The sequence below is a fragment of the Pongo abelii genome, chromosome 19 (assembly GCF_028885655.2).
Source record: "Pongo abelii isolate AG06213 chromosome 19, NHGRI_mPonAbe1-v2.0_pri, whole genome shotgun sequence".
Taxonomy (NCBI): domain Eukaryota; kingdom Metazoa; phylum Chordata; class Mammalia; order Primates; family Hominidae; genus Pongo; species Pongo abelii.
In genome coordinates this window covers 43217972-43238654 of record NC_072004.2, presented here as the reverse complement: position 1 = coordinate 43238654, position 20683 = coordinate 43217972, and the positions used below count along the sequence as shown (strand labels likewise).

Here is a 20683-nt window from a genome sequence, read left to right as displayed (position 1 = left end):
ACCCTAAAAGCCTTCTCCTTCCCTTTCCACACACACTGCTGTATCACCCTCTCCCTCCTGGCATACCTGATACCCGCAGTCCTCCGGGCTGCTGGCTCCAACCAGGGCTGGGCAGCTCGGGATGGGAGGGGCTGGGGAGAGGGCGGGAACTGGGCGGGGCCGCAGCCTGTGCTATTTTGAGCTGCTAACGGAGCCAGAGCAGCATCAGAGCAGAGTCTCCTTGCTCTGGGCTGCTCCAGGCCAGGCCATGCGGGTGAGTGTCCCTCTGACCCCCCACCCCGGAAATGTCCCAGGCTCCTCATGCTATTTCCTCATTTAGGAAAGGAGGGACCTTTTTGTGATTTCCCCAGATGTGGCTGAAGTAGGTGGGGAGAGGGGTGGGGCGGCCTTGGGGCTCCTCTCCAAGCTTCTTGGTAAGAAGGGAGTTACCCAGCCCTGGAAGCCTCAAAACCCCTCCGTGGCTGGGAGCAGGGCATCCTGGGCCTGACTCATGACTTCAGGAGTTTTGGAGGGGCACTGTCTTCCGAACCTCAGTTTCCTAGGGTTGCATCCACCCCCAAGGCTGTGACACGCCTTCCCCACCAACCATTAGTGCTTTTTTGGCCTTCATTCCTTAGAATGCTATTTTCTTCCAAAGCCCAGCCCCCCAGCACCCAAGGTCTTTGGTAGTCTTGTCTCTGCTTTGTTGCTGGTATAGCTCTCTCCTCTCTTCCTCCTTGAGAGGGGATGGTCCTTGGAGTTGTCAGGGAGCACCCCTTCTCGCTGTCCCCAAGAGTAGTCTTAGCATGGCCACCTCCATTTCTGTGCATAGGACACTTGCAAGGGGCACAGATGGCATGTTGGGGATGCTCTGACTGGCCCTAAGTCTCTTTTTTAGTGGAGATTACTCCAGATAAGTAAGTTCCTTAAAAAAGAAAGTGAGGAGAGACATAGCTGCTCCCAGTCCTTTCCGTTCCCCTGACTCTACCCCTCCCAGCCACTAAGGGTAAGGTTTTCAGTTGTGTCAGCAGTTGGCAGAGTATGTGGGCTGGCCTGGTGCGGAGGTGCATCAGGAGCCTGAGATGTGCCCGTGAGCACTTGTATCTCTCTGTGCTCAGGACTGCCCTGCCTCAGCCCCCAAACTGGCACCAGGGCTGAGTTGTGTGGGCAGTATGCCCGGGGGTGGGGGAGAGGTCAGAGAGAGCTCCTCACCCTGAGAGATGGGTGCTTCCTGGTCTAGGTTACTCTCCCCCAGCCACCCCCGGGCCACTAGCACCAGGTCACAGATTCAGGGCCGTGCACAGTGATATCCAAGCAGACAGCAAAGTGCCCTGCAGAGGGGCAGTGAGCATCCCCAGGGAAGGGAGGCGTCCAGCAGGTTCAGTCGTTGGAGGAGGAAACCAAGACCCTTCTGCAACTGCAGTTGCGGCAGGAAGCCATTCCAGTGCACCTGCTTCCTCTGGGCTGGCCTGCAGTGAGGCGGGTGCCTGGCTGCTTTCTGTTCCGCCCTGGGGCTGGGGAGGGCTCTGGCCGGAGGCTGGACTGCAAGGGCCAGGTTGTCCCTGCCAAGCTCATCTCCCCCTCCCCCGCTGTCTGGCAGCATGGCCTTCAGTTCATTCCTTAGAGAGCTTCCCTTCCTCTCAAGCAGTTCCATGTAAAGCATATTCAGGTCGGTGGGTGGAGGGGCGGGTCATCATTGGGAACCCCTGCTGTCCTCCCAAGCTGCTGTTCTGGCAGCTGATGTAGAAGGACAACAGTGCAGGTGAACCAGGGGAGATGGAGGGCAGGGCATGCCTCCATCCCTTAAAGTGAGCAGTGGAGGTCTCTCGCAGGAGACCTGAGTGTGAGTCCCAGATCTGCCACTTGCTGCTGTGAGGCTTTGGGCAAGTCACCTGACCTTCTGAGCCTCCTTTTGCTCATTTGTAAAGTAGCAGTCACACAGTCACACTAGTGTCTATTTCAGAGGGATGTTGTGAGGATCAAATGAGATGATTCATGTGAGGGATTCAGCACAGCGCCTGACACATACCAAATGCTCAATAATGATTAACCGTTTTTTACTATTATGCTAGTATTTCTTCCCTTCTCCTTTGTTCCTCCCACCCTCCCTCGCCCCCAATCCCTAGATAAGTTGGTGCTAGGTTGGTACTGGGAGGAAGAAGTCTCCTGGGAGCTGCCCTCTGTGCCTCTGAATGGGAAAAAGGGAGGAGAGGAGAATGCCCTGCCTCTTGGTCCTCAGAAGGAGAAGCCTCCGGTGTGTGAGTGCTGTCAGAAGCGGCAAGGCGGGAAAGTGACCTCGGCCACCAGCCACGTCTCGGCTTCCTCTGGGCACTCTCTCGAGGGTTACCTGCTGCTCTCGGGGGCTTGCAGTGTGCAGATGTCTGGCATGGATGCTTGGGCCTCAAAGCATTTGTCCAGGCCGGGCATTCCAGGCCTGAGGGGCCGCCTGAGGCGTGGCATTATTCTCCCAGGAGCATTTGTGCCCCCATTCCCTCCTGTGAGGGGCCCAGAGAGTGCAGGTTAAGGGCAGGTAGGCTCTGCTGGCATGGTGGAGGGTAAACCCCAGCTGCTCCCAGAGTGTCAGAAGCCTCCTGGGGCTGAGGCTTGACAGTCCCTCAGCACATTTCTTGGGTTTCTCCTCTTTGAGAACAAATGCTTCTAGCTATTATCTCCTTTGCTTTTTCTTTTTTATTGACTATTTAGCCATCTTCACAATAAAAATAAGCAGTAAGTAACAAATACTTAACAAAATAAATACCAGGTGTTCCTATTGTGTCTAATTCACACAGTTTACAAGATTATTATGATCACTCTTTGTAGACTATTTGGGTTCCAGTTTTTTTGATTGATGTCATTTTATATGGAGCTTTCCATATGGTTACATTGTCCACACATTTGTCAGTTTAAATGGCAAGACAACAACGGGTTGTACCTAACCATTTCCTAATTCTAGGCATTTGGGCTCTTTCCAATTTGGAGCTGTTATATAGAGTGCATCTATAAAAATCTTTGCATTTTTTTTCTTTCTCTTTCTTTCTTTAAGTCAGCTCACTGGACATACATTCCTGAAGATGGAATGGCTAGGCCAGAGGATGATGCATTTTGTGGCTATTGTTCCATGAGGAGCTGCTAAGCAATTTCAGTGTCCTTGCCCTCCCCGCAAACCCAGGCATTGAGTTGACTATGTATTTATTGTGAGCAGGTTTAGAGATTATATCTCCCTTGTTTGTACCATGTCCCTGGGAATCAGAATGGGCAAGTGTTGTTCTCTGTAGTTTACATTTGGGGAAGAGATTAGATGGGAATAAGAGGTTTGTGCAAAGAACCCCTGTCCCAGCACTCTCGTGCAGCTAACATTTATTAAGCGCCTACAGTATGATGAGTAAGATGGGTAAGTTCTGCTCAGAGGTGAATCACAGTCCAGGGATGACAAAGATGCACAAACAGCTCCCCAAGATCCATTCTGGTTGTGGCTCCCAGCTCTGCCACTTAATAGTTGCAGCACTCTCGGCAACTCACCTTCTTTATTTCCTTATCTAGAAAGTGGGTTGTTATGAGGATTCAATGAGGAGACCTGTATGAAGTGCCTTCCCCTGTTGCCTGGCTCATAGTAAGTGTTCAGTGAGCGTTGGTCTCTCTTGCTGTCCCTCAGAAGTGCCACAGAGGGAGGAGGTGGGTAGAGCTGCAGAGTGGCAGAATCATGGTGGGGTCTCCCTTTTTGCACGTCCAAAAACTCGATTTGGAAAGTTGCACACTAGTAAAACACACTATCAATCCATGCTTTGGCTTGACCAGATCTTCTGAACCTCCACGCTGATGAAGTTTATCAACCAGATTTGGCTACCAAGGCTGATGCCTGCCTAACATACCAGAAAAGGTGGGCACTAAGGAAGCAGCACAGGCTTTGGAGGCAGACCAGTGTGGGTTCAGGTCTGGGTTCCCCCACTTAACTAACTTCGTGACTTAATCTCTTTCTGAATCTTTTCCCTCATCGATAAAATGGGAGTAATAATAATTCCCATATCACCGATCCTCAGATTGTTGTAAGATTTACATTAGAAAATAAATGTTCAATACCTTGTATAGGGCCCATCTGATTGTATGTGCTCCATATTCAGTAATGTTGCTGGAAATGGCTGAAATCTCTAGAGAGAGAACAAGTCAAGGAAGAGAGGCCTTAGATCTAAACACCCTTGCTCCAGAGAGCCATGTATTCCCAACACAGATGCTGCCACCATCTTTGGGGCCTGAGTTCCTTACCCATTCTGTCTTGGATAACAGTAACTTATCTTTTTTTTTTTTTAATTTTTGTGGGTACATGATAGGTTTATATACTTATGGGATACATTTTATATATATATATATATATATTTTTTTTTTTTTTCTTTTGAGATGGGGTCTCACTCAATCACCCAGGCTGGAGCATGCAGTATTGCGATCTCTGCTCACTACAACCTCTGCCTCCCAGGCTGAAGCGATCCTCCCACCTCAGTCTCCCCAGTACCTGGGACCACAGGTGCGCACCACCATGCCCAGTTAATTTTTTGTGTTTTTGGTAGAGACAAGGTTTCACTGTGTTGCCCAGGCTGGTCTCAAACTCCTGAGCTCAAGCAATCCACCCACCTCAGCCTCCCAAAGTTCTGGGATTACAGGTGTGAGCCACCACGCCCGGCCCATGAGATGTTTTATTTTGATATGGGCATGCATTGAGAAACAAGCACATCATGGACAATGGGGTCTCCACCCCCTCAAGCATTTATCCTTTGGGTTATAAACAATCCAGTTCCGGGATAACTTGCTCTTGATCCTAAACAAATTCAGTGATAAGGAAGAGAGGAAAACTGTCTAGGCAATTCTGCATAAAAGCCACAGAGAGAATTTCCTCTGGGGAAAGCCCCACATCTGTGTTCAGAGTGATGCTCATAGGAACAGCTGATGCAGAGGAACAGGCCTGGGTGGAAATGTCCTGGTGTCCTCACAGCCTGGGCCAGATGGGACCTCTATGGACAAGTAGGAAAACTTGAACAAGAGATCAAAGATCAAATGAGTTAAAATTACACCAACAGACAAACTTAAAGTCTCTAGCACATTAACTGAATAATAAAACAGAAGTCAACGAAGCAAAATAGAAATAATTAATTGAAAACAAAACATTTCCTAATTTTTAACTATTCATTCATGATAAGCAGTTTTAAGAATGAACCAGTTCTTGGCCGGGCATGGTGGCTCACCTCTGTAATCCCAGCACTTTGGGAGGCCGAGGCGGGTGGATCACGAGGTCAGGAGATGAAGACCATCCTGGCTCACACGGTGAAACCCCGTCTCTACTAAAAAAATACAAAAAATTAGCTAGGCGTGGTGGCGGGCACCTGTAGTCCCAGCTACTCGGGAGGTTGAGGCAGGAGAATGGCATGAACCCAGGAGGCGGAGGTACAGTGAGGCAAGATTGCGCCACTGTACTCCAGCCTGGGTGATAGAGTGAGATGAGACTCTGTCTCAATTAAAAAAAAAAAAAAAGAACCAGTTATTAAACTCCATTGAAGTGCACTGATTCTTTGAATGCAGCCTCTCCCTGGACTGAGGCAGATTCTGACTTGATTTTTCAAGAGGCCCAGCTTTGGTTTCTAATCCATAGATGGACAGTTTTGCAGTTCCCCAGGCCTCTTGCCCCAGGTAATCGTGTGTTACAGCTGGAAGGCAAAGTCGCTGGAGTCCTGAGGCAGATTCCTCAGTTCCTCTCCTAGGTCACAGGCCCACAACTTTGCTTTACTGTATTAAGGGTTTGAGTGTCGGCCGGGTGTGGTGGCTCACACCTGTAATCCCAGCATTTTGGGAAGCTGAGGCAGGTGGATCACCTGAGGTCAGGAGTTCGAGACCAGCCTGACTAACATGGAGAAACCCCGTCTCTACTAAAAATACAGAAATTAGCTGGGCGTGGTAGCGGGCGCCTGTAATCCCAGCTACTGGGAGGCTGAGGCAGGAGAATCTCTTGAGTCTGGGAGGCGGAGGTTGCAGTGAGCTGAGATCATGCCATTGTACTCCAGCCTGGGCAACAAGAGTGGAACTCCGTCTCAATAAATAAATAAGTAGAGTTTGAGTGCCTCTCTCCACATAGACTCCTAAGGTGCCAGACATGGAGAGGCCTTGAGCCATTATCTAGACTAGCCCCTAATTCTACAGAGAGGCCCAGAGAGGTGAAGTGGCTTATTCAGAGCACAGCTTCTGGCCAGGCACGTCGGCTCACACCTGTAATCCCAGCACTTTAGGATGCCAAGGCGGGTGGATCACCTGAGGTCAAGAGTTCGAGACTAGTCTGGCCAACATGGTGAACCCCCATCTCTACTAAGAAGTACAACAATTAGCTGGGCGTGGTGGTGCCGGGGAGGCTGAGGCGGGAGAATTGCTTGAACCCGGGAGGCAGAGGCTGCAGTGAGCTGAGATGGCACCATTGCACTTCAGCCTGGGCTACAGAGCGAGACTGCGTCTCAAAAAATAAAAATAAAAAAATAAAGCACACAGCTTCCAAGGGTAGGGAGTGCTATGTTCTGTGCCTACTTTCCTTCATTTTCCTTTAATATTTTATTCCTTACTCCAATGCCCTTTTGAGTTTTGTAATCCTTCCTCCTCCACTCCATCCCTCCTTTCCCCTTGTTGCCCACAGCGTTTATCCTGGCAGGTTCTGGCCTTTAGGAAGACTCTGAGACACTGAGAGACCCTGCCCCCCATTTCTTCTCTGACCCAGGATACAGGTTACCTTCAGCGCCATGGCCTTTTCATCAAGGTTCGCCTTCTGGGAGCAAAAGGAAAGTTGGATTTTAAAATCTTTATGTTTTTCCTGTGTGCTTGGCATGTTGTATCTGCAGGCAGGAGACTGGCTTGTGGGAGAGGGAGCTTTGGAAGCTAGAGATGGACTGGGGCATGTGTGTATAATTGGGGTGGCAGGGAGAATGACGGGAGCTGGTGAACTCCCAGTTCTGGCTGGATGGGCTCCTGCGCTGAGTCATGCTCCTCCCCTAAGCCCCACCTCTGGTAAGGTGAGCTGCCTTTTGTCCTGCTGGTGTCCCTCTGGGTTAACCCCTCCACACCCTTCCCACCACCCTGCTGCCTTGACTCACCCCTGGAACGTGGGCTGCTGTAGAGGGACCGCTGGAACTGGGTCTCCCTGATCCTGGGGGCTGCAGTGGGTAGGAGGACAAGGGGCCAAGGGTGGGGAGTCAGGCCAGTTGGCCACCTGGGTCCAGAGGGTGATTCAGGCCGCAGACTTGGGACTGCCTGTGTGTGTGCCTTTATGCGTGTGCATAGTCCCCAGCTGGGCAGTGACCTACAACAGCCAGAGCCCTTGTGGGGGAGGGAGCAGTGAGTCAGCCTGATGCTAAATCCAGAGCTGAGCTCAGAGCTGGGCCCAGTGTTTCAGACACTTGGGGGGCACCCAGTATTTTCCCCAATACCACACCTTGGGCCAGACATTTGGGGTCCCAAACTTGAGCCACTGGAGGGAGGACAGATTTGGAGCTGGTGAAGAACACAGAGTGGACTTGGAATCTGGGCCACCCTGGCACCCAAGTTAACAGCACTGCGTGCAGTAATGAGTGTGTCTGTGTGGTTTGCGAACACTTGTCCTCCCACTAACCTGTGTGCCCCAGAACTACTGCATGGTGTGATCCCTGGGGCAGCAAGGGGGAGAGTGATGGCTTGGTGGGGGGCAGCAGGCACAGACCTAGACCCTGCCGCTCTTCCTCACTCTGTCCACCAGTCCCTCCCTTCCCTTTCTCTGCTTCGATTCCAGTTCTTAAAGAAGTAGGCTCCACTCTGGTGAATATTTGCCATTTCCCCTCGTCCTTGGCATTGTGAGCTAACTATGAAGATTGAGCCCATTGCAGATAGCTCTGTGGACAAGATGCAGCTTTAAAACTGCAGCGGCCATCATGCCAGCCAGTGCCCCTGGCACTGCTAATTTGAGCTCAAAATTAGCCGTAGACCCTGGTTAAAATTGGAGAGTCCCCACAAGTGGATCATATAAATGATTCTGGATGTTTCTAAGGATTTTTTCCCTTAGGAATCAAGGACTTCTTGCCATGCTCCTACCCACATTGTGCTGGGAAGGAGAGGCATGCTGAGGAGGAGGTAGGGTTGGTAACAGGGCTGTCTTTTTCCTGTAGTCCTAGGTGATGCGGGAAAGAGGAGAAATTAAATCCACTAGGACTGCCTGAGCTTTTGGAGGGAGAGATACTGGTGAGGGGAAAGGAGAAGACTTTTTTAAACTTGAGGCCTGGCCCCTCTGAGTCTGTTGTGAGCCAGTTTCTGAACTGAAAGAACCTTCAGAGCTTCCACATCATCTGCCCTTTTTCCAGATGTGTGATGGTATCTGCTGTTTCCACGACTCCACTCCTCCCCTCTGACTCAGGCCAGCCGGCTCCTGGGCTCCAGCACAAACCCGTGGCCACAGTGTCCAGAGCTTAGGCATCTTTCCTTCCTCCATACCCCGCCCCTAACTTCAGGGTTCCCTCCCTCGGCTGCGTGGTTGGCAGTTTTGTGGGTCTGAGGTTGAGAAAATATCTGGCCTCCTGAATCTCTGCCTCTGCCCCATTCACTGCCTCCAGCAAGAGCTCAGCTGAGCTGGGGGAAATGTGCAGGATCAAGAAGCAAGCCAGAGCCAGCCCGATAGGGGCCAACCTTCACTCTACTCTAAAAGCTGCTGGCCCACAGGTACCCACACTGGGTTACTTTTACCTCCTCAGTCACTAGATCAGGGGCTTTTTGTTCAAACCACTTCTTGCCTGAGCTGGGGATGATTCTTGTAGTTTGGATGAGTTAAATTAGCTGGATCTTCCCATCTGCCACGTAACCAAAGCCATGATGGCACTGTGGGTGGACCTCTTTAGACAGCCCCCAAAGTGGGCAAAGTGGCTGGTTGCTGAGGGCAAGGGTACTTGGCTTTTGCCCCCACAGACTCTTCATTCTTGAAGTCATCACTGAACAGTTCTGATTCTAGGATAGGATAGCTCTTGCCCAGGTCCCCTAGCCCCGGTATTCCTAAAGACTAAGGAGCTCCACCTCTTAGGGAGAGGGAGGCCCCTTGAATGTTCTCTCCCTGTGCTTTTAGTGCTGGGTCTCCCAGCCTTGACCTGCCAGTGACTTCTTCATCTGCTCCCTCAGGTTAAAGAGGAGGACAAAACTCTGCCAAAGCCTGGCTCTCCTGGCAAGGAGGAAGGGGCTGTAAGTGCATCCCTGAGTTCTCCGAGGCGTGCGTGCCTGCGTGCTTGCATGTGTGCATACGTGTGAGCGGGCGTGTGTATGTGCATGCGTGCATGTGTGTGTGCGTGTGTGTGTTTGCCCCTGCACCCGCTAGCCCTGGACTAGCCTGTGAGACAGCTCCATGGAGTAGGTGGGGATTGCAGGGGGCCCCTTCCTGTGGGGCTCAGCTGGAGAGAATTCTAGTAAAGGGGAAGAAAGTATGGTGTGTGTGATGCCAGCTTCATGTGTGTGAAGGAGATGGCCAAGGTGCTTTGGGACCTCCCCTAACCTCCTCCCCAATCCCCTTAAGTTGCCTCCCTTTGGTTCTGGTTTCCTGAACCCTTTGGGCCTGGAGAGGCTTGGGTGGGCAAACTCTTAGGTCAGGGAGCGTCGAATGAGAGCTCAGCTGTTGGGATTCTTCAGCCTGCTCTGGGTGGCACAAGGCAAAGGCATGGAGGGACTTCGCTGCAGTCTCTGCTGTCTCTTCCAAGACCCTGTCAGCTGCTTGGTGCAGGTGACCTGGAGGCAGGCTCCAGCTACTCACTGCCTCCAGCCCCAGTGCACTGGGATAGAGACCCTGAATAAACCTGGACTCTCCTAAGGCAAGAGAGGAGAATCGGTTTCTGAATAGCCAAGTCCAGAGATGTGTAGTTAGGAGAGGGCAGCTGGTAGCACAGGGGGCAGGAGTGCCCAGGGCTCTGGGGCAGAGCTGGATCACAACACAGATTCTTACTTCATTACCCCAGATGGTGCCTGTCCTAGCTCCCCGCACTTCCTTGGTCAATTTGATTAGCCAGGCACTGTGGCTTCACCTGATCTGCAAACAATCCTGGAAAGCCAGCCTGTGATTTGAAAGGATTGTGTGCGTGTGTGAGGGAGAGGCCTCAGAGTTTCCCAGAATTTGTTTTATTTTATTTTTTTGCAAAAACTACATGTAAAGTGCTTGGAAGAGTGCCATGGCCCATAGTAAGTACTGTGTAAGTCTTACCAATTACTATCATCATCATCATCATCATCATTGTCATCATTTTCTTTCTTTTTTTTTTTTTTTTTTTTTTGAGATAGGGTCTTACTCTGTCACCCAGGCTGGAATGCAGTGGTGTCATCTCAGCTCACTGCAACCTCTGCCTCCCAGGCTCAAGCCATCCTCCTACCTCAGCCACCTGAGTAGCGTAGCTGGGACTACAGGCACACACCATCAAGCCTGGCTACTTTTTGTATTTTTTGTAGAAACAGTTTTACCATGTTGACCAGGCTGGTGTTGAACTCCTGAGTTCAAGCAGTCTCCCTGCCTTGGCCTCCCAAAGTGCTAGGATTACAGGCGTGAGCCACCACACCTGGCCCATTGTCATCATCTTAATGATGGAAGGGGGATGGGCGGAAAGCCAGAAGAGGGAGGGGAGGAGTGTAGGATCCAGTGGCTAGGGCCACTGGCCAACTCTGCAGTGCCCTGGCATGCCATTGAGCACTCTTGGCCTAAGAGGTTGAGGAAGAGGCACCTTCAAGCCCTTTCTCTATCCCTTCAGCAGAGCCAACCTGTAACCAGGGCCTAGATTAAGGCCCTTGGCTCAGCTCTGCTCAAAAGGTGGAGCAACTTCTCCTTGTGGCATCCAGAGGCAGCAGCTCCCAGGTGTGCCTACTGTGAGCGTCTTCCTGCATCCAAGCAAGCATGGGCAGGTGGGCCTTCATGGAGCCCAGTGCCCATATGTGTTCTAGAACCAAGATCATTGTTTTGGGCAACAAGGACTCAAGCACAGCTCAGCTGGTGACAGAGCTCTGCCTGGCCAACAAGGAGACCCCAGGTTGCCCTTACACCCCCCAGGCAATGGGGCTGGCTTTATGGGAAACTCTGTCCTGCCGTTAGCCAGCCTGGCCTTCTAGTGGCAGTCCCTTGGGACCCAGACAGTTAGCACCAGTGTGTGGGGGAAGGGTGGGTGCACCAGCTAGAGTATACCAGTCCACTCCAGGGAAGAATGGAGCTGAGGCTGCTTGAGTGCTTAACCCTTTGTGGGCTATACACACGCTCTGGGAGCTAGGGGGTCTCCAAACCCTTGAGAGGTTTGCAGGAGGAAAACTGCAAAGAGATTGGCAGAAAGCAGGCTGAAGTGGAAGCTTCCTGGGCCCGTGCTGGGCTCTGCAGCACTTGAGAACATAGGTGAAGGGCAGACAGTGGCCACAGACGAGGGACGCTGTGAGGAGGAGGCCTGGCATGTCTTGGGACCAGGAAGAGCTCCCTGATCATTTTTTCCTTCAGGATGGGTAGGCTCTTGGTCTGACTGCCTGGAAAATAGGTGATGGAAGGACCAAAGACCACAAAGGGCAGGAAGCCCTGGAGTTAGGCCTGGGATTGGTGGTAGGAATGGAGGTGGGACTCGGCTGTTTGACCTCTGCATACTCCATCTCTGCTGCATCTGAGCTGTGAGGCAGTGGGCTCGCCTAGATTGGGACTTGGTTGCTGCCCTAACACAAAGCCAGTAACCCCAGAGCGCCTCATAGGCCTCTGGGTGCTCTGTGCCAGCATCTCACATGTTCATGCTAAGTCTGGGGATAGACAGCAGGTGACAGTAATACCTGATTGTGCTGATTGTGCTTCGTGGGAAAGAAGCCAAACTCTTAGCTGCAATTGTCCTGTCTGGAAGATGGAAAGTGGGCTTCCTGGGGTAGCCTCGTGGAGCCATGTGTTGCTTGGTAGATGAATGGGAGATCTGTTCCAGGGCGGGAGGTCACACCTTCTTATTCCCTCTGCATGGGATGGGCAGGGCTGCAGGGGTGATGCTAATGTCTACCTGTATTTGTATGACTGTAGCTAGAGGGCAGCTCAAAGGAAGGCAGTGGCCCATCTAGGAGTCCTCAGCCTCCCACCAGCCCGATACCCCCAGAGACTTCCCAGAGAACCAAGAGCCCTGCACCCACACTCTCCATGAACGGCCTGGGAGCTGCCACAGCAGAAGGCCTAAGCGAAGAGGCCCAGGGCCTGTCCCGGAAGCGGGTGGCAAATGCAGTGAGGAAGGTGGTGAGTAAGGTGCTGCCTGGCGAGGAGCTTGGGAATGCCAAGGAGCCCCCAGGCAGAGGAGTCAAGTCCCCTGAGCACCCGACTCGAAGCAAGAGGGGAGAAAAAGCAGCTTCTAGTCCCAAGCCTCCACCCCCTCCCCCACCTCCCCCTGCTCCGCCTAAGCCTGAAGTGAAGAAGGAGGCAGCCAAGGATGAGCTCTCCCTGGGCCTGCGGAGCCTGATGTCTCGGGGCAGGGGCAAAGAGCACAAGGCCCGCAGCAAGCAGTCTCCTGGGAAGGGGGAGAAGCCCTCCAGCCAGGAGCCAGGCTCCCCAGACTGGGTGGACTCCCCAGAGAAAGCAGGATCCCCAGCCAAGCCTGAAGCCCCAAAGAAGCAGCACTCCCCAGCCCCACCGGAAGAGCTGGTGGCCCCAGGCTCCGCCGGCCCGAAGTCAGACCTCACTGGAGAGCAGCAGTCCAAGTCACCAGTCCCTGGTGTGAAGCAGGAGGTACAAGAGTGTGTCACTAACTGCTCCTGCCCCTCACCACCCTTGCTCAAGGGCCAGGCACCCTCACAGCCGGCTTCCCCAAGCCACCTCAACGAACCCTGCATGACCGAGAGGCTGGGCCCAGGGTCGTGTGCTGATGGCAGGGGCTGCATGGCTTTCCCTAACCCAATGCGGACCCTGCAGTTGCCTGGGCTCTGGCCTGGCGGCTGGGATGGAAACTGCTAACCAGCATGCTGGCCTTGCCATGGGAGTCAGGGCCTGGTCCCCAGCTACATGGCACCAGCTTGAGACCTGAGACCCAAAGCCGAGGATCAGAGTCTCAGCAGATCAGTTCCGGGCGGAAAGACTGTTTTCTTAAGTCAGGGGTCTGGGCTTGCATTCCCAGTCACTCATCCCCTGGGACCTCAGCAAAGTCCCATCTCAGACTTCCTCTGTTGAGTGGGGATAATACAGGTCCAAAATTTCTTCTCTGATACCCTGGGTGTGGCAGTATTTTGGAAATTAGTAATCTTTGTATTTTAGTGCCATACAGTATACATAATGAGCAACAACCCGTAACAAACATTAATATTTCCAAAGCAAAATCTATGAATATTCACACTACAGGAGCATAGAGGATAAACTGCCAGGTTTTGCCACCAAAATAGTTAAGAAAAATGTTTTGTTTGGGGGGCTTTTGGGATTTTGGAATTGCAAATAAGGGTTTTAAGTAACCAGAAGATTAGAAATGATACAGATAATGCTCCAAGCCGGTCCCTGGCATGGTGGGTGCTCCATAAATCGTAGCGTTGATAGTGGTGCTAATAACAGTTACTGATGCCCTCACTGCCGTCACTGCCTTCTTTAGGCCCAGCCAGCGTGACCCTCTGGCAGCAGGACTCTTGAGGAGCCCTGTGCTTGGATGGCAGATGGGTACAGTGGGCCCCTTGGAATATAGGGACAACCCCTTCTTCCCAGAAAGTGTTCTCTGGGTGGGGCAGGAGGCTGAGAAGCAGGAGGGAGGGTCAGTCCAGCCTCTTTCCCTTGTAAAGTGTTGCCTCCTTGTCTGGCCTCTGAGTTGGGGACAGTTCTCTTCAAGCTTCCCTTTTGTGGACCCTGCTGAGGCCTCCCAGGGTGTGGGGGAGGAGCATCAAGTTTTGCCACTACTTCCCTGTGCTCATGCAGGCTCCTTTTGGCTGGAAGGAGAGGGGTCTGGAGGATATGGGGGAACAGCCTGAGAGGCCTTGAGGCCCTCCCTGACTGTTACCTCCTGGGACCTGGGGAGCCTTGTTGCTCCCCATTCTTCCTGGGCATTGCAGCACTTAGAGAAAAGCCAGCCGCCGCTTCCCCCACCCACCTGGCCCACTCTGTGAATCAGGGAAGTGCCTGTCCTGCTCACAGGGAGGAGCTGGCATGGGCATTTTGGACAGGGTATGGGCAGAAATGTTGGTCGCTCTGGAGAACCCATGAGCAGGTGGGGAGTGTCGTGGTCCTGTTCCCAAGCGGCTGCCCTCCCCTCCCTCCTCCCTGTCCTTCCTCGTCTCACAAGGGAGGAGTTGGGAGCTGAGAAATGCCCTGACCTGGAGTTTAGCCACCTGTCACCTGGGCCTGGGGCAGGGTCCAGAGGGCAAGTGGGATAATAGGGCCATTTGGTACTCAAGATAGGCAGGTGGGAAGAAATAACCCCAGAACTCCCAGGCACTTGTTCTTTTTTTCCTAATCTGATGGTTTAAAAACTCAGATTGCCACGCGGCTTGCTCCCTGGCCCTGCTCCCCTTCCCTGGTGGGTCCCAGTGGCTTCCTGGGCTGGGAGCTCCGCATGCTGTGGCCTCGCCCTTTCTGGGCTGGGACTAATAGTGGTTTAACCTTTAGGCAGGAGCTGCCAAGGTCCAGCTGACCCCCGTGGAAGAGGCCCACCAGCGGCTGGAGAGGATCTTCACAGCTTCTGTAATGCCACTCTTGTGTGTGGGTCCCAGTCCCTGGCCGCCCTCTTCCTGGGGCTGGTGGCAGGAGGCTGTGTGTGTCTGTAGGCGCGCTGACCGTGAAGGTGGCTCCGTGGTGGCCTGTGGGCCCTCATGTTGGGCTCTCTCTTAAAGAAATGAGAGAAGTGCTCTGGGGAGAGTGGTTGCTCCAGAGAGCCCAAAGTCCTGTGCTTGTGGTAGGGTGCCCCTCCTCGCTCAGGGCCCAGTCCCTTTCTCTGGCCACATTGTCCTGCCTCGAGGACATGTGTTGGTGTCAGGGCCTGGCGGGTGGTAAGGAAGGGTGCTGTCGCTATTTTTGGTGCCCTGGCTCTCCAGACCCAGGTGGGGCCTGATAACTCCTTGCCCATTTCTAACAGGTAACATCCAAGTCCTGGTTGACTCGCCTTCCTCCCCAGAAAGGCTTTTCAGGGCTTTAAGTAACCAGAGAGGTCACAGCTGGCCACAGGGTTTGCCCACAGTGCCTTGGCTCTTGGGCAGCTGTCAAGTGGCCCCCAGGTTGGATCTAGATGGGGTTGGTGTGCCTGGCTGGCAGAGGTGGGAGTGCTATAGGGTGCGTTGGGGTTGAGAAAGAGATTCTAGACTGGAAGCTGCTGGGAGCTGTGTTCTATGAGAGGTGCAGGGCGACAGCTCTGAATGCAGCCCTTGGCCTGGGGAGTGGCACCCTTGGGCTGTGTTAGAAGGCAAGGAACAGCTCTGTGCTGGTGGCCACAGGGGAGCTAGGCTGAGAAATGCTCTGGAGATAAGGCAAGAGGCTGGCAGGGGGCCCAGGCCTTGGGTGTGGTGAGGTGGCCTGGCCTGGTAGACAGACACACAGAAGAGGGAGCCTGATTCAGAATAGACTGGATGGCCAGCCCAGGAGAGACTGTGGCCAGAGGCAGAGTGGCAGACTCCTGTCCAGGCCACCGGGAATGACTTAGAGGAGCATCTCCTCTGAGAGGCCTGATGGTCACTAGTGTCTCTTCACCTTCCTGGCCTCTCCTTGACTGGGTGCAGTTCACCTGCTCAGGCCAGCTCCCAGGTCCTGGCACCAAGTTCCCCCACCTTCACCCCGAGCCTTGGACAACTAGAGAGTGTCGGCCCACTTGACTCAGGAGCACTTGCTAAAGGGGGTGTGCCAGTGGTCTGCTTATCTTCACCCTTCTTCTCTCTCTCTCTCTCCTTTGCTTGCTGTCTGTAGCTGGACTCTGAGGCCGCCTCTCGTGCCCACAGCCAGGTAGGGTGCTCTCCCCCAACTCAGGAGCCCTCCGCTCCCTCCGGTGACCACCCAGCGCCCCCGGCCTGCACCTGGGCTGGCGTCTGTGCTTGGGCCTCCTGCTGGAGTGTAAGGCCTCTTTCCTCTCCAGGCTCCCACCCTGTGTCTGGGAGGACCCCAGCGGGAGGTAGTGCCCGGAGCTTGAGATGGTGCAGCTCTGTGTCAGGCCCCTGGGGAGCATCTAGACCGAGTGTCGCCCTTCAAGTTGGGCCCATGTGGCATGTGGTTCTCAGCCACTGGAGCCCAAGGGGGGCCTGGTTGAGTTCTAGGTGTTTCAACTCTGCTCACTCTGGAGAGAAAGCTGAAAAGGCGGAATCTCTGCCCTCTTCCCAGCTCATGCCTGAACATGAGACATTCTCTGTCTCCACCTCCTGGCCAATGTGAGAAACCCATTTTCAGATGATGAGTCTTAAAGGAGTTAGTTACAGGCTATGATGTCACCTTCTTCATCAGTCCCCAAATACCTGGCCCATAGAAGGTGCCTATTCAACACAAAGGTCTCCCCTGTCTTATGTGATTTGAAAAAAAAAAAAAAAAATATATATATATATATATATATATATATATACACACACACAACATTGTAATGATTTTTTTTTTTTTTTTTGAGATGGAGTCTCACTCTGTCGCCCAGGCTGGAGTGCAGTGGCGCAATCTCGGCTCACTGCAAGCTCCACCCACCTCCTGGGTTCACGCCATTCTCCTGCCTCAGTCTCCCGACTAGCTGGGACTACAGGTGCCCGCCACCATGCCCGGCTAATTTTTCGTATTTTTAGTGGAGACAGGGTTTCACCATGTTAGCCAGGATGGTCTCGATCTCCTGACCTCGTGATCTACCCACCTCGGCCTCCCAAAGTGCTGTGATTACAGGCATGAGCCACCGCTCCCGGCTGTGATTTTTATAGTTCTTCAAATATAAAGAACTAGCCTTTTTAATGTCCTCACTTAACACACCAAAATGTTGCCAGCCACGTGGTGATCCTCCTATTCAGAGTTATTTCATGGGTCCGTGAAACCCAGAGATCTGGGAGCCACTGGTGCAGCCCAGCCCTCCTACTCCAATCTGGGGAAGGGCTGTCCAGCACTGGAGGGATCTGTCTAAAGCCAGAAGCCAACCTGAGAGGAGAGCCCACATCTCCTTTACTTTCAACTCCAAGAAATGTGACAACGAACATACTTCGTATGTTTTCTTATCTTTTCCTGATTTCTCACCCAGGGGGTCAGGACCCAGGCAGTGTCCACGCCTGGGCCTCACGTTTCAGGCTGATTGTGCCTCACAGCTGGGGTCCTCCGAGAGTGTAGGGGCTCGGGCTAACCTGAGGGTGGGTCCATGCCACTGGGGTGCCCATCCCCCACCCGGGGCACAGGACGACCTTGCAGCCATTTCGCCCACACACAACAAGAGGAGCCCGATGGGCCCTGGGTCCCTCGTCTGTTTCCCCCGCTCCCCCAGACACCGTTTCTTCCCAGTTCAAGTGTCCTTCTTAGAGAGTGCCAGGTTTGATAGCCCCACACCCTGTCAGTACCTATGAATGCTTATGTCTGAGTTGGTGACCTCCTGAGGCCTCTGGGGGCTCCTAGCCCCTTTACACCACTCCTGTGCCCATCTGTATAATGTGTAAGCCTCTCCTTGTGTTTGACAGAGCAGGGCTGCCCCTATCTCCATATCTCTGGCTGCACTGCCTCATGCCTTTGTGTGGCATTAACATGTCCACTAGGTCTGTGTGACAGGGGTCTTTGCTGATGGTGGCATGGAGAAGGAGCAGGGAGGCTGGTGTGTGCACCTGGGCACTGTCCCCCGGCCCGAGTAGAGCACCCTCTGGAGGGGAGGGCCAGGGCTGAGGCCAGGGCCCCGAGCCCACCTATCATTCTGTACTGCGAAGTCCGGGTGACTCCCCGCTGAGATCTGAGGACATGCCCTCTCCCAGCTTGGCAAAGGAGGCCCTATCGTTTGGATGAAGGGAGAAGCTGGGCATGAAAGATCCTAGTAGCTGTGGCAAGGGTCTAGGGCCTTGGACTCAGGACACTGATCTCCTGGGCTTGACAGGGTGGAGGGGCAGAGGGTGGCTGAGGGAGAACCTGGTGATTTGCTTTCCTGGGGTCTCCTCTCTCCTGGGCACAAGCTCCCTGCGTCCCTGTCTTGCCAGACCCTCACTGATGGTATGATCCCTAGCCTTTGTGTCCTGTCCTCAGGGCTCCTTAGAGCCACCCCTGTCTGCTAGCTTCCCCACCCTCTTTCCTGGACACCTCTGATGTCCCTGTGTTCTGTGTCTGTCACCTAACTCATTCCTTGCCCAGTGGCTTGTCTCAAAGCCCATGCCCTCACTTGTCTCCCCTCTATGGCTGTCCTTGTCCCTGTCTTCCATAGCAGGGCCTGTTTATTCTTCTCTCTCTCTGACAGGCGAAAACAGAAGAGCAGATTGCAGCGGAGGAGGCCTGGAATGAGACGGAGAAAGTGTGGCTGGTCCATAGGGACGGCTTCTCACTGGGTGAGTCTTGGAGGGTCCGGGGGCACATGTCAGGACTCACTGGTCTCAGGGCTGGGCAGCGAATGTGCCTTCTGCATCTGATGAGGGCTGAGCAGTGAGCAAGGAGAGGCTGGTGATGCAGTGGGGAGGAGGATAGGACCGAGAAGTTCCCAAGTGGAGTAGCAGAGGCTTCCCAGGCCCATCCCAGCTGTCTGTCCCTCCCCTGCAGCCAGTCAACTCAAATCTGAGGAGCTCAACTTGCCTGAGGGGAAGGTGCGTGTGAAGCTGGACCACGATGGGGCCATCCTGGATGTGGACGAGGATGACGTGGAGAAGGTGGGCAGGGGGCTGGGTGGGGGGAGGAGGCTCAGGAGTGCACTGGGCAGGGCAGGCCCGTCCTCTGGCAGCGGAGATGGGCTCTGCTGCTTCAATGCCCACCCACCTGTCCTCCCACACAGGCTAATGCTCCCTCCTGCGACCGTCTGGAGGATCTGGCCTCACTGGTGTACCTCAATGAGTCCAGCGTCCTGCACACCTTGCGCCAGCGCTATGGCGCTAGCCTGCTGCACACGTATGCTGGCCCCAGCCTGTTGGTTCTTGGCCCCCGTGGGGCCCCTGCTGTGTACTCTGAGAAGGTACAGCACCCTCAAGGCTACCCTGCAGACTCCTGGTCCCACCCCCTGCCCTGGCTCTCTGCCCTTCCCCTGTGGCATCCCACTGGGCTCCTGTCCACTCTCACAGTTGACCTTGGGAAGAGGAGTCATTTCAAGAGATGGGGACAGGACCTCCCCACAACCTTTGATGGAGTCCAGGACTTAGTGTCTGCATTTCCATGCATGGCCGTGGCCTTGGAATTGGCACTACAGGAGAGAAAATCCAGAAAGATGTGGACCTTGGGGGTGAGGGGTGTCTTAATGGGATCAGCTAAGAGCCAACCCCTTCTCTCCCTTGCTCTCCTGCCCAAGGTGATGCACATGTTCAAGGGGTGTCGGCGGGAGGACATGGCACCCCACATCTATGCAGTGGCCCAGACCGCATACAGGGCAATGCTGATGAGCCGTCAGGACCAGTCGATCATCCTCCTGGGCAGTAGTGGCAGTGGCAAGACAACCAGCTGCCAGCATCTGGTGCAGTACCTGGCCACCATCGCGGGCATCAGCGGGAACAAGGTGTTTTCTGGTGAGGCAAGGACAACGGAGAAAACTGAAAGTGGGGTGAGGGGAGGGGAGTGAGGAGAGAGCACCCTCTTAAGTGCCAGATCTTTTTCTCCCTGGCCTTTCCATCCCCTCGAAACCCCTCTGTCCATGGGCAGTTCTGGTCTGAATGGCCCCAAGCCTTCATACCTCTGGAGCTCCTAGCTGGGGGATAAGCTGCTCCTGGCTTTCCTGATGTCCCCTTGGGCCTGTATTCTGCAGCGGAGAAGTGGCAGGCTCTGTACACCCTCCTGGAAGCCTTTGGGAACAGCCCCACCATCATGAATGGCAATGCCACCCGCTTCTCCCAGATCCTCTCCCTGGACTTTGACCAAGCTGGCCAGGTGGCCTCAGCCTCCATTCAGGTGAGAGTGCTGCCCAGGACTCGGGGTAGTAGGACACGGGCCACATGATTTCATGACCTAGAAATCAGGCTGTCTCCCATGCCTCATTTTCCTGGGATTCTACCCAACAAAATTGACCCAGGCACGGGCAGGGTTGACCTGCGCTATCCGGAGGCATCACCATTCTGCCCTCAGAGCCTCCTGCCCTGGATGGGGCCCAGTCCAGCTTTCTGCCCAGCTCCCTTCACTCTCCCAGCCCTGGGGTTGTCCTCACTCTACTGCTGGGCCTCAGCCTTATGCCCACTTTCTGAGATTCATGCTCGGAGCTTCTCTCAGGCCGATTTCACCTAGCAGAGGACTGGCTTATCAGTAAAGTAAGGCCCAGCCAAGGCTGATTCCCTCCCATGCTAAACACCTCACCACAAGCTCCCATTTCCGGAAGGCAGGCACCTGGGAGCTGGGCAGAGCAGCAGGACCCCTTTGGGAGCTGGGCCTGTCTTCTTCCACCTCATTCTGGTTTCTGTCCCCCATTTGATCCTAGAGAGATCTGGTATCTGATTGAGCACCTTGGGAATAAGATGCACCTGCTTAATTGAGCCAGATGTGGTAGTGCACGCCTGTGGTCCCAGCTATTTGGGAGGCTGAAATGGGAAGGTCACTTGAGCCTGGGAGGTTAAGGCTGCAGCGAGTTGTGATTGCGCCACTGCACTCCAGCCTGGGCAACAGAGCGAGACCCTATCTTAAAAAAAAAAA

General features: G+C 53.9%; 1 protein-coding gene across 17 annotated transcripts in view; it reads left to right on the top strand.

Annotated features, from left to right (window-relative positions):
• Positions 1-20683, top strand: part of MYO18A (myosin XVIIIA) — a 105909-nt gene that overhangs the window by 39614 nt on the left and 45612 nt on the right. For 5 of the 17 annotated variants that reach the window (XM_024234823.3, XM_063718067.1, XM_063718063.1 and 2 more), the window contains exons 3-8: positions 15851-15886; positions 18327-18414; positions 18623-18729; positions 18852-19028; positions 19359-19572; positions 19809-19951. In XM_024234823.3, coding sequence (XP_024090591.3) covers positions 15851-15886; positions 18327-18414; positions 18623-18729; positions 18852-19028; positions 19359-19572; positions 19809-19951 — 765 coding nt within the window. Of the gene's footprint in view, positions 1-170; positions 254-8531; positions 8686-9135; positions 9196-12019; positions 12713-14568; positions 14639-15850; positions 15995-18326; positions 18415-18622; positions 18730-18851; positions 19029-19358; positions 19573-19808; positions 19952-20683 lie in introns of those variants that run through there. The other 12 variants (XM_063718066.1, XM_054536576.2, XM_063718071.1 and 9 more) reach the window with 10 other exon arrangements.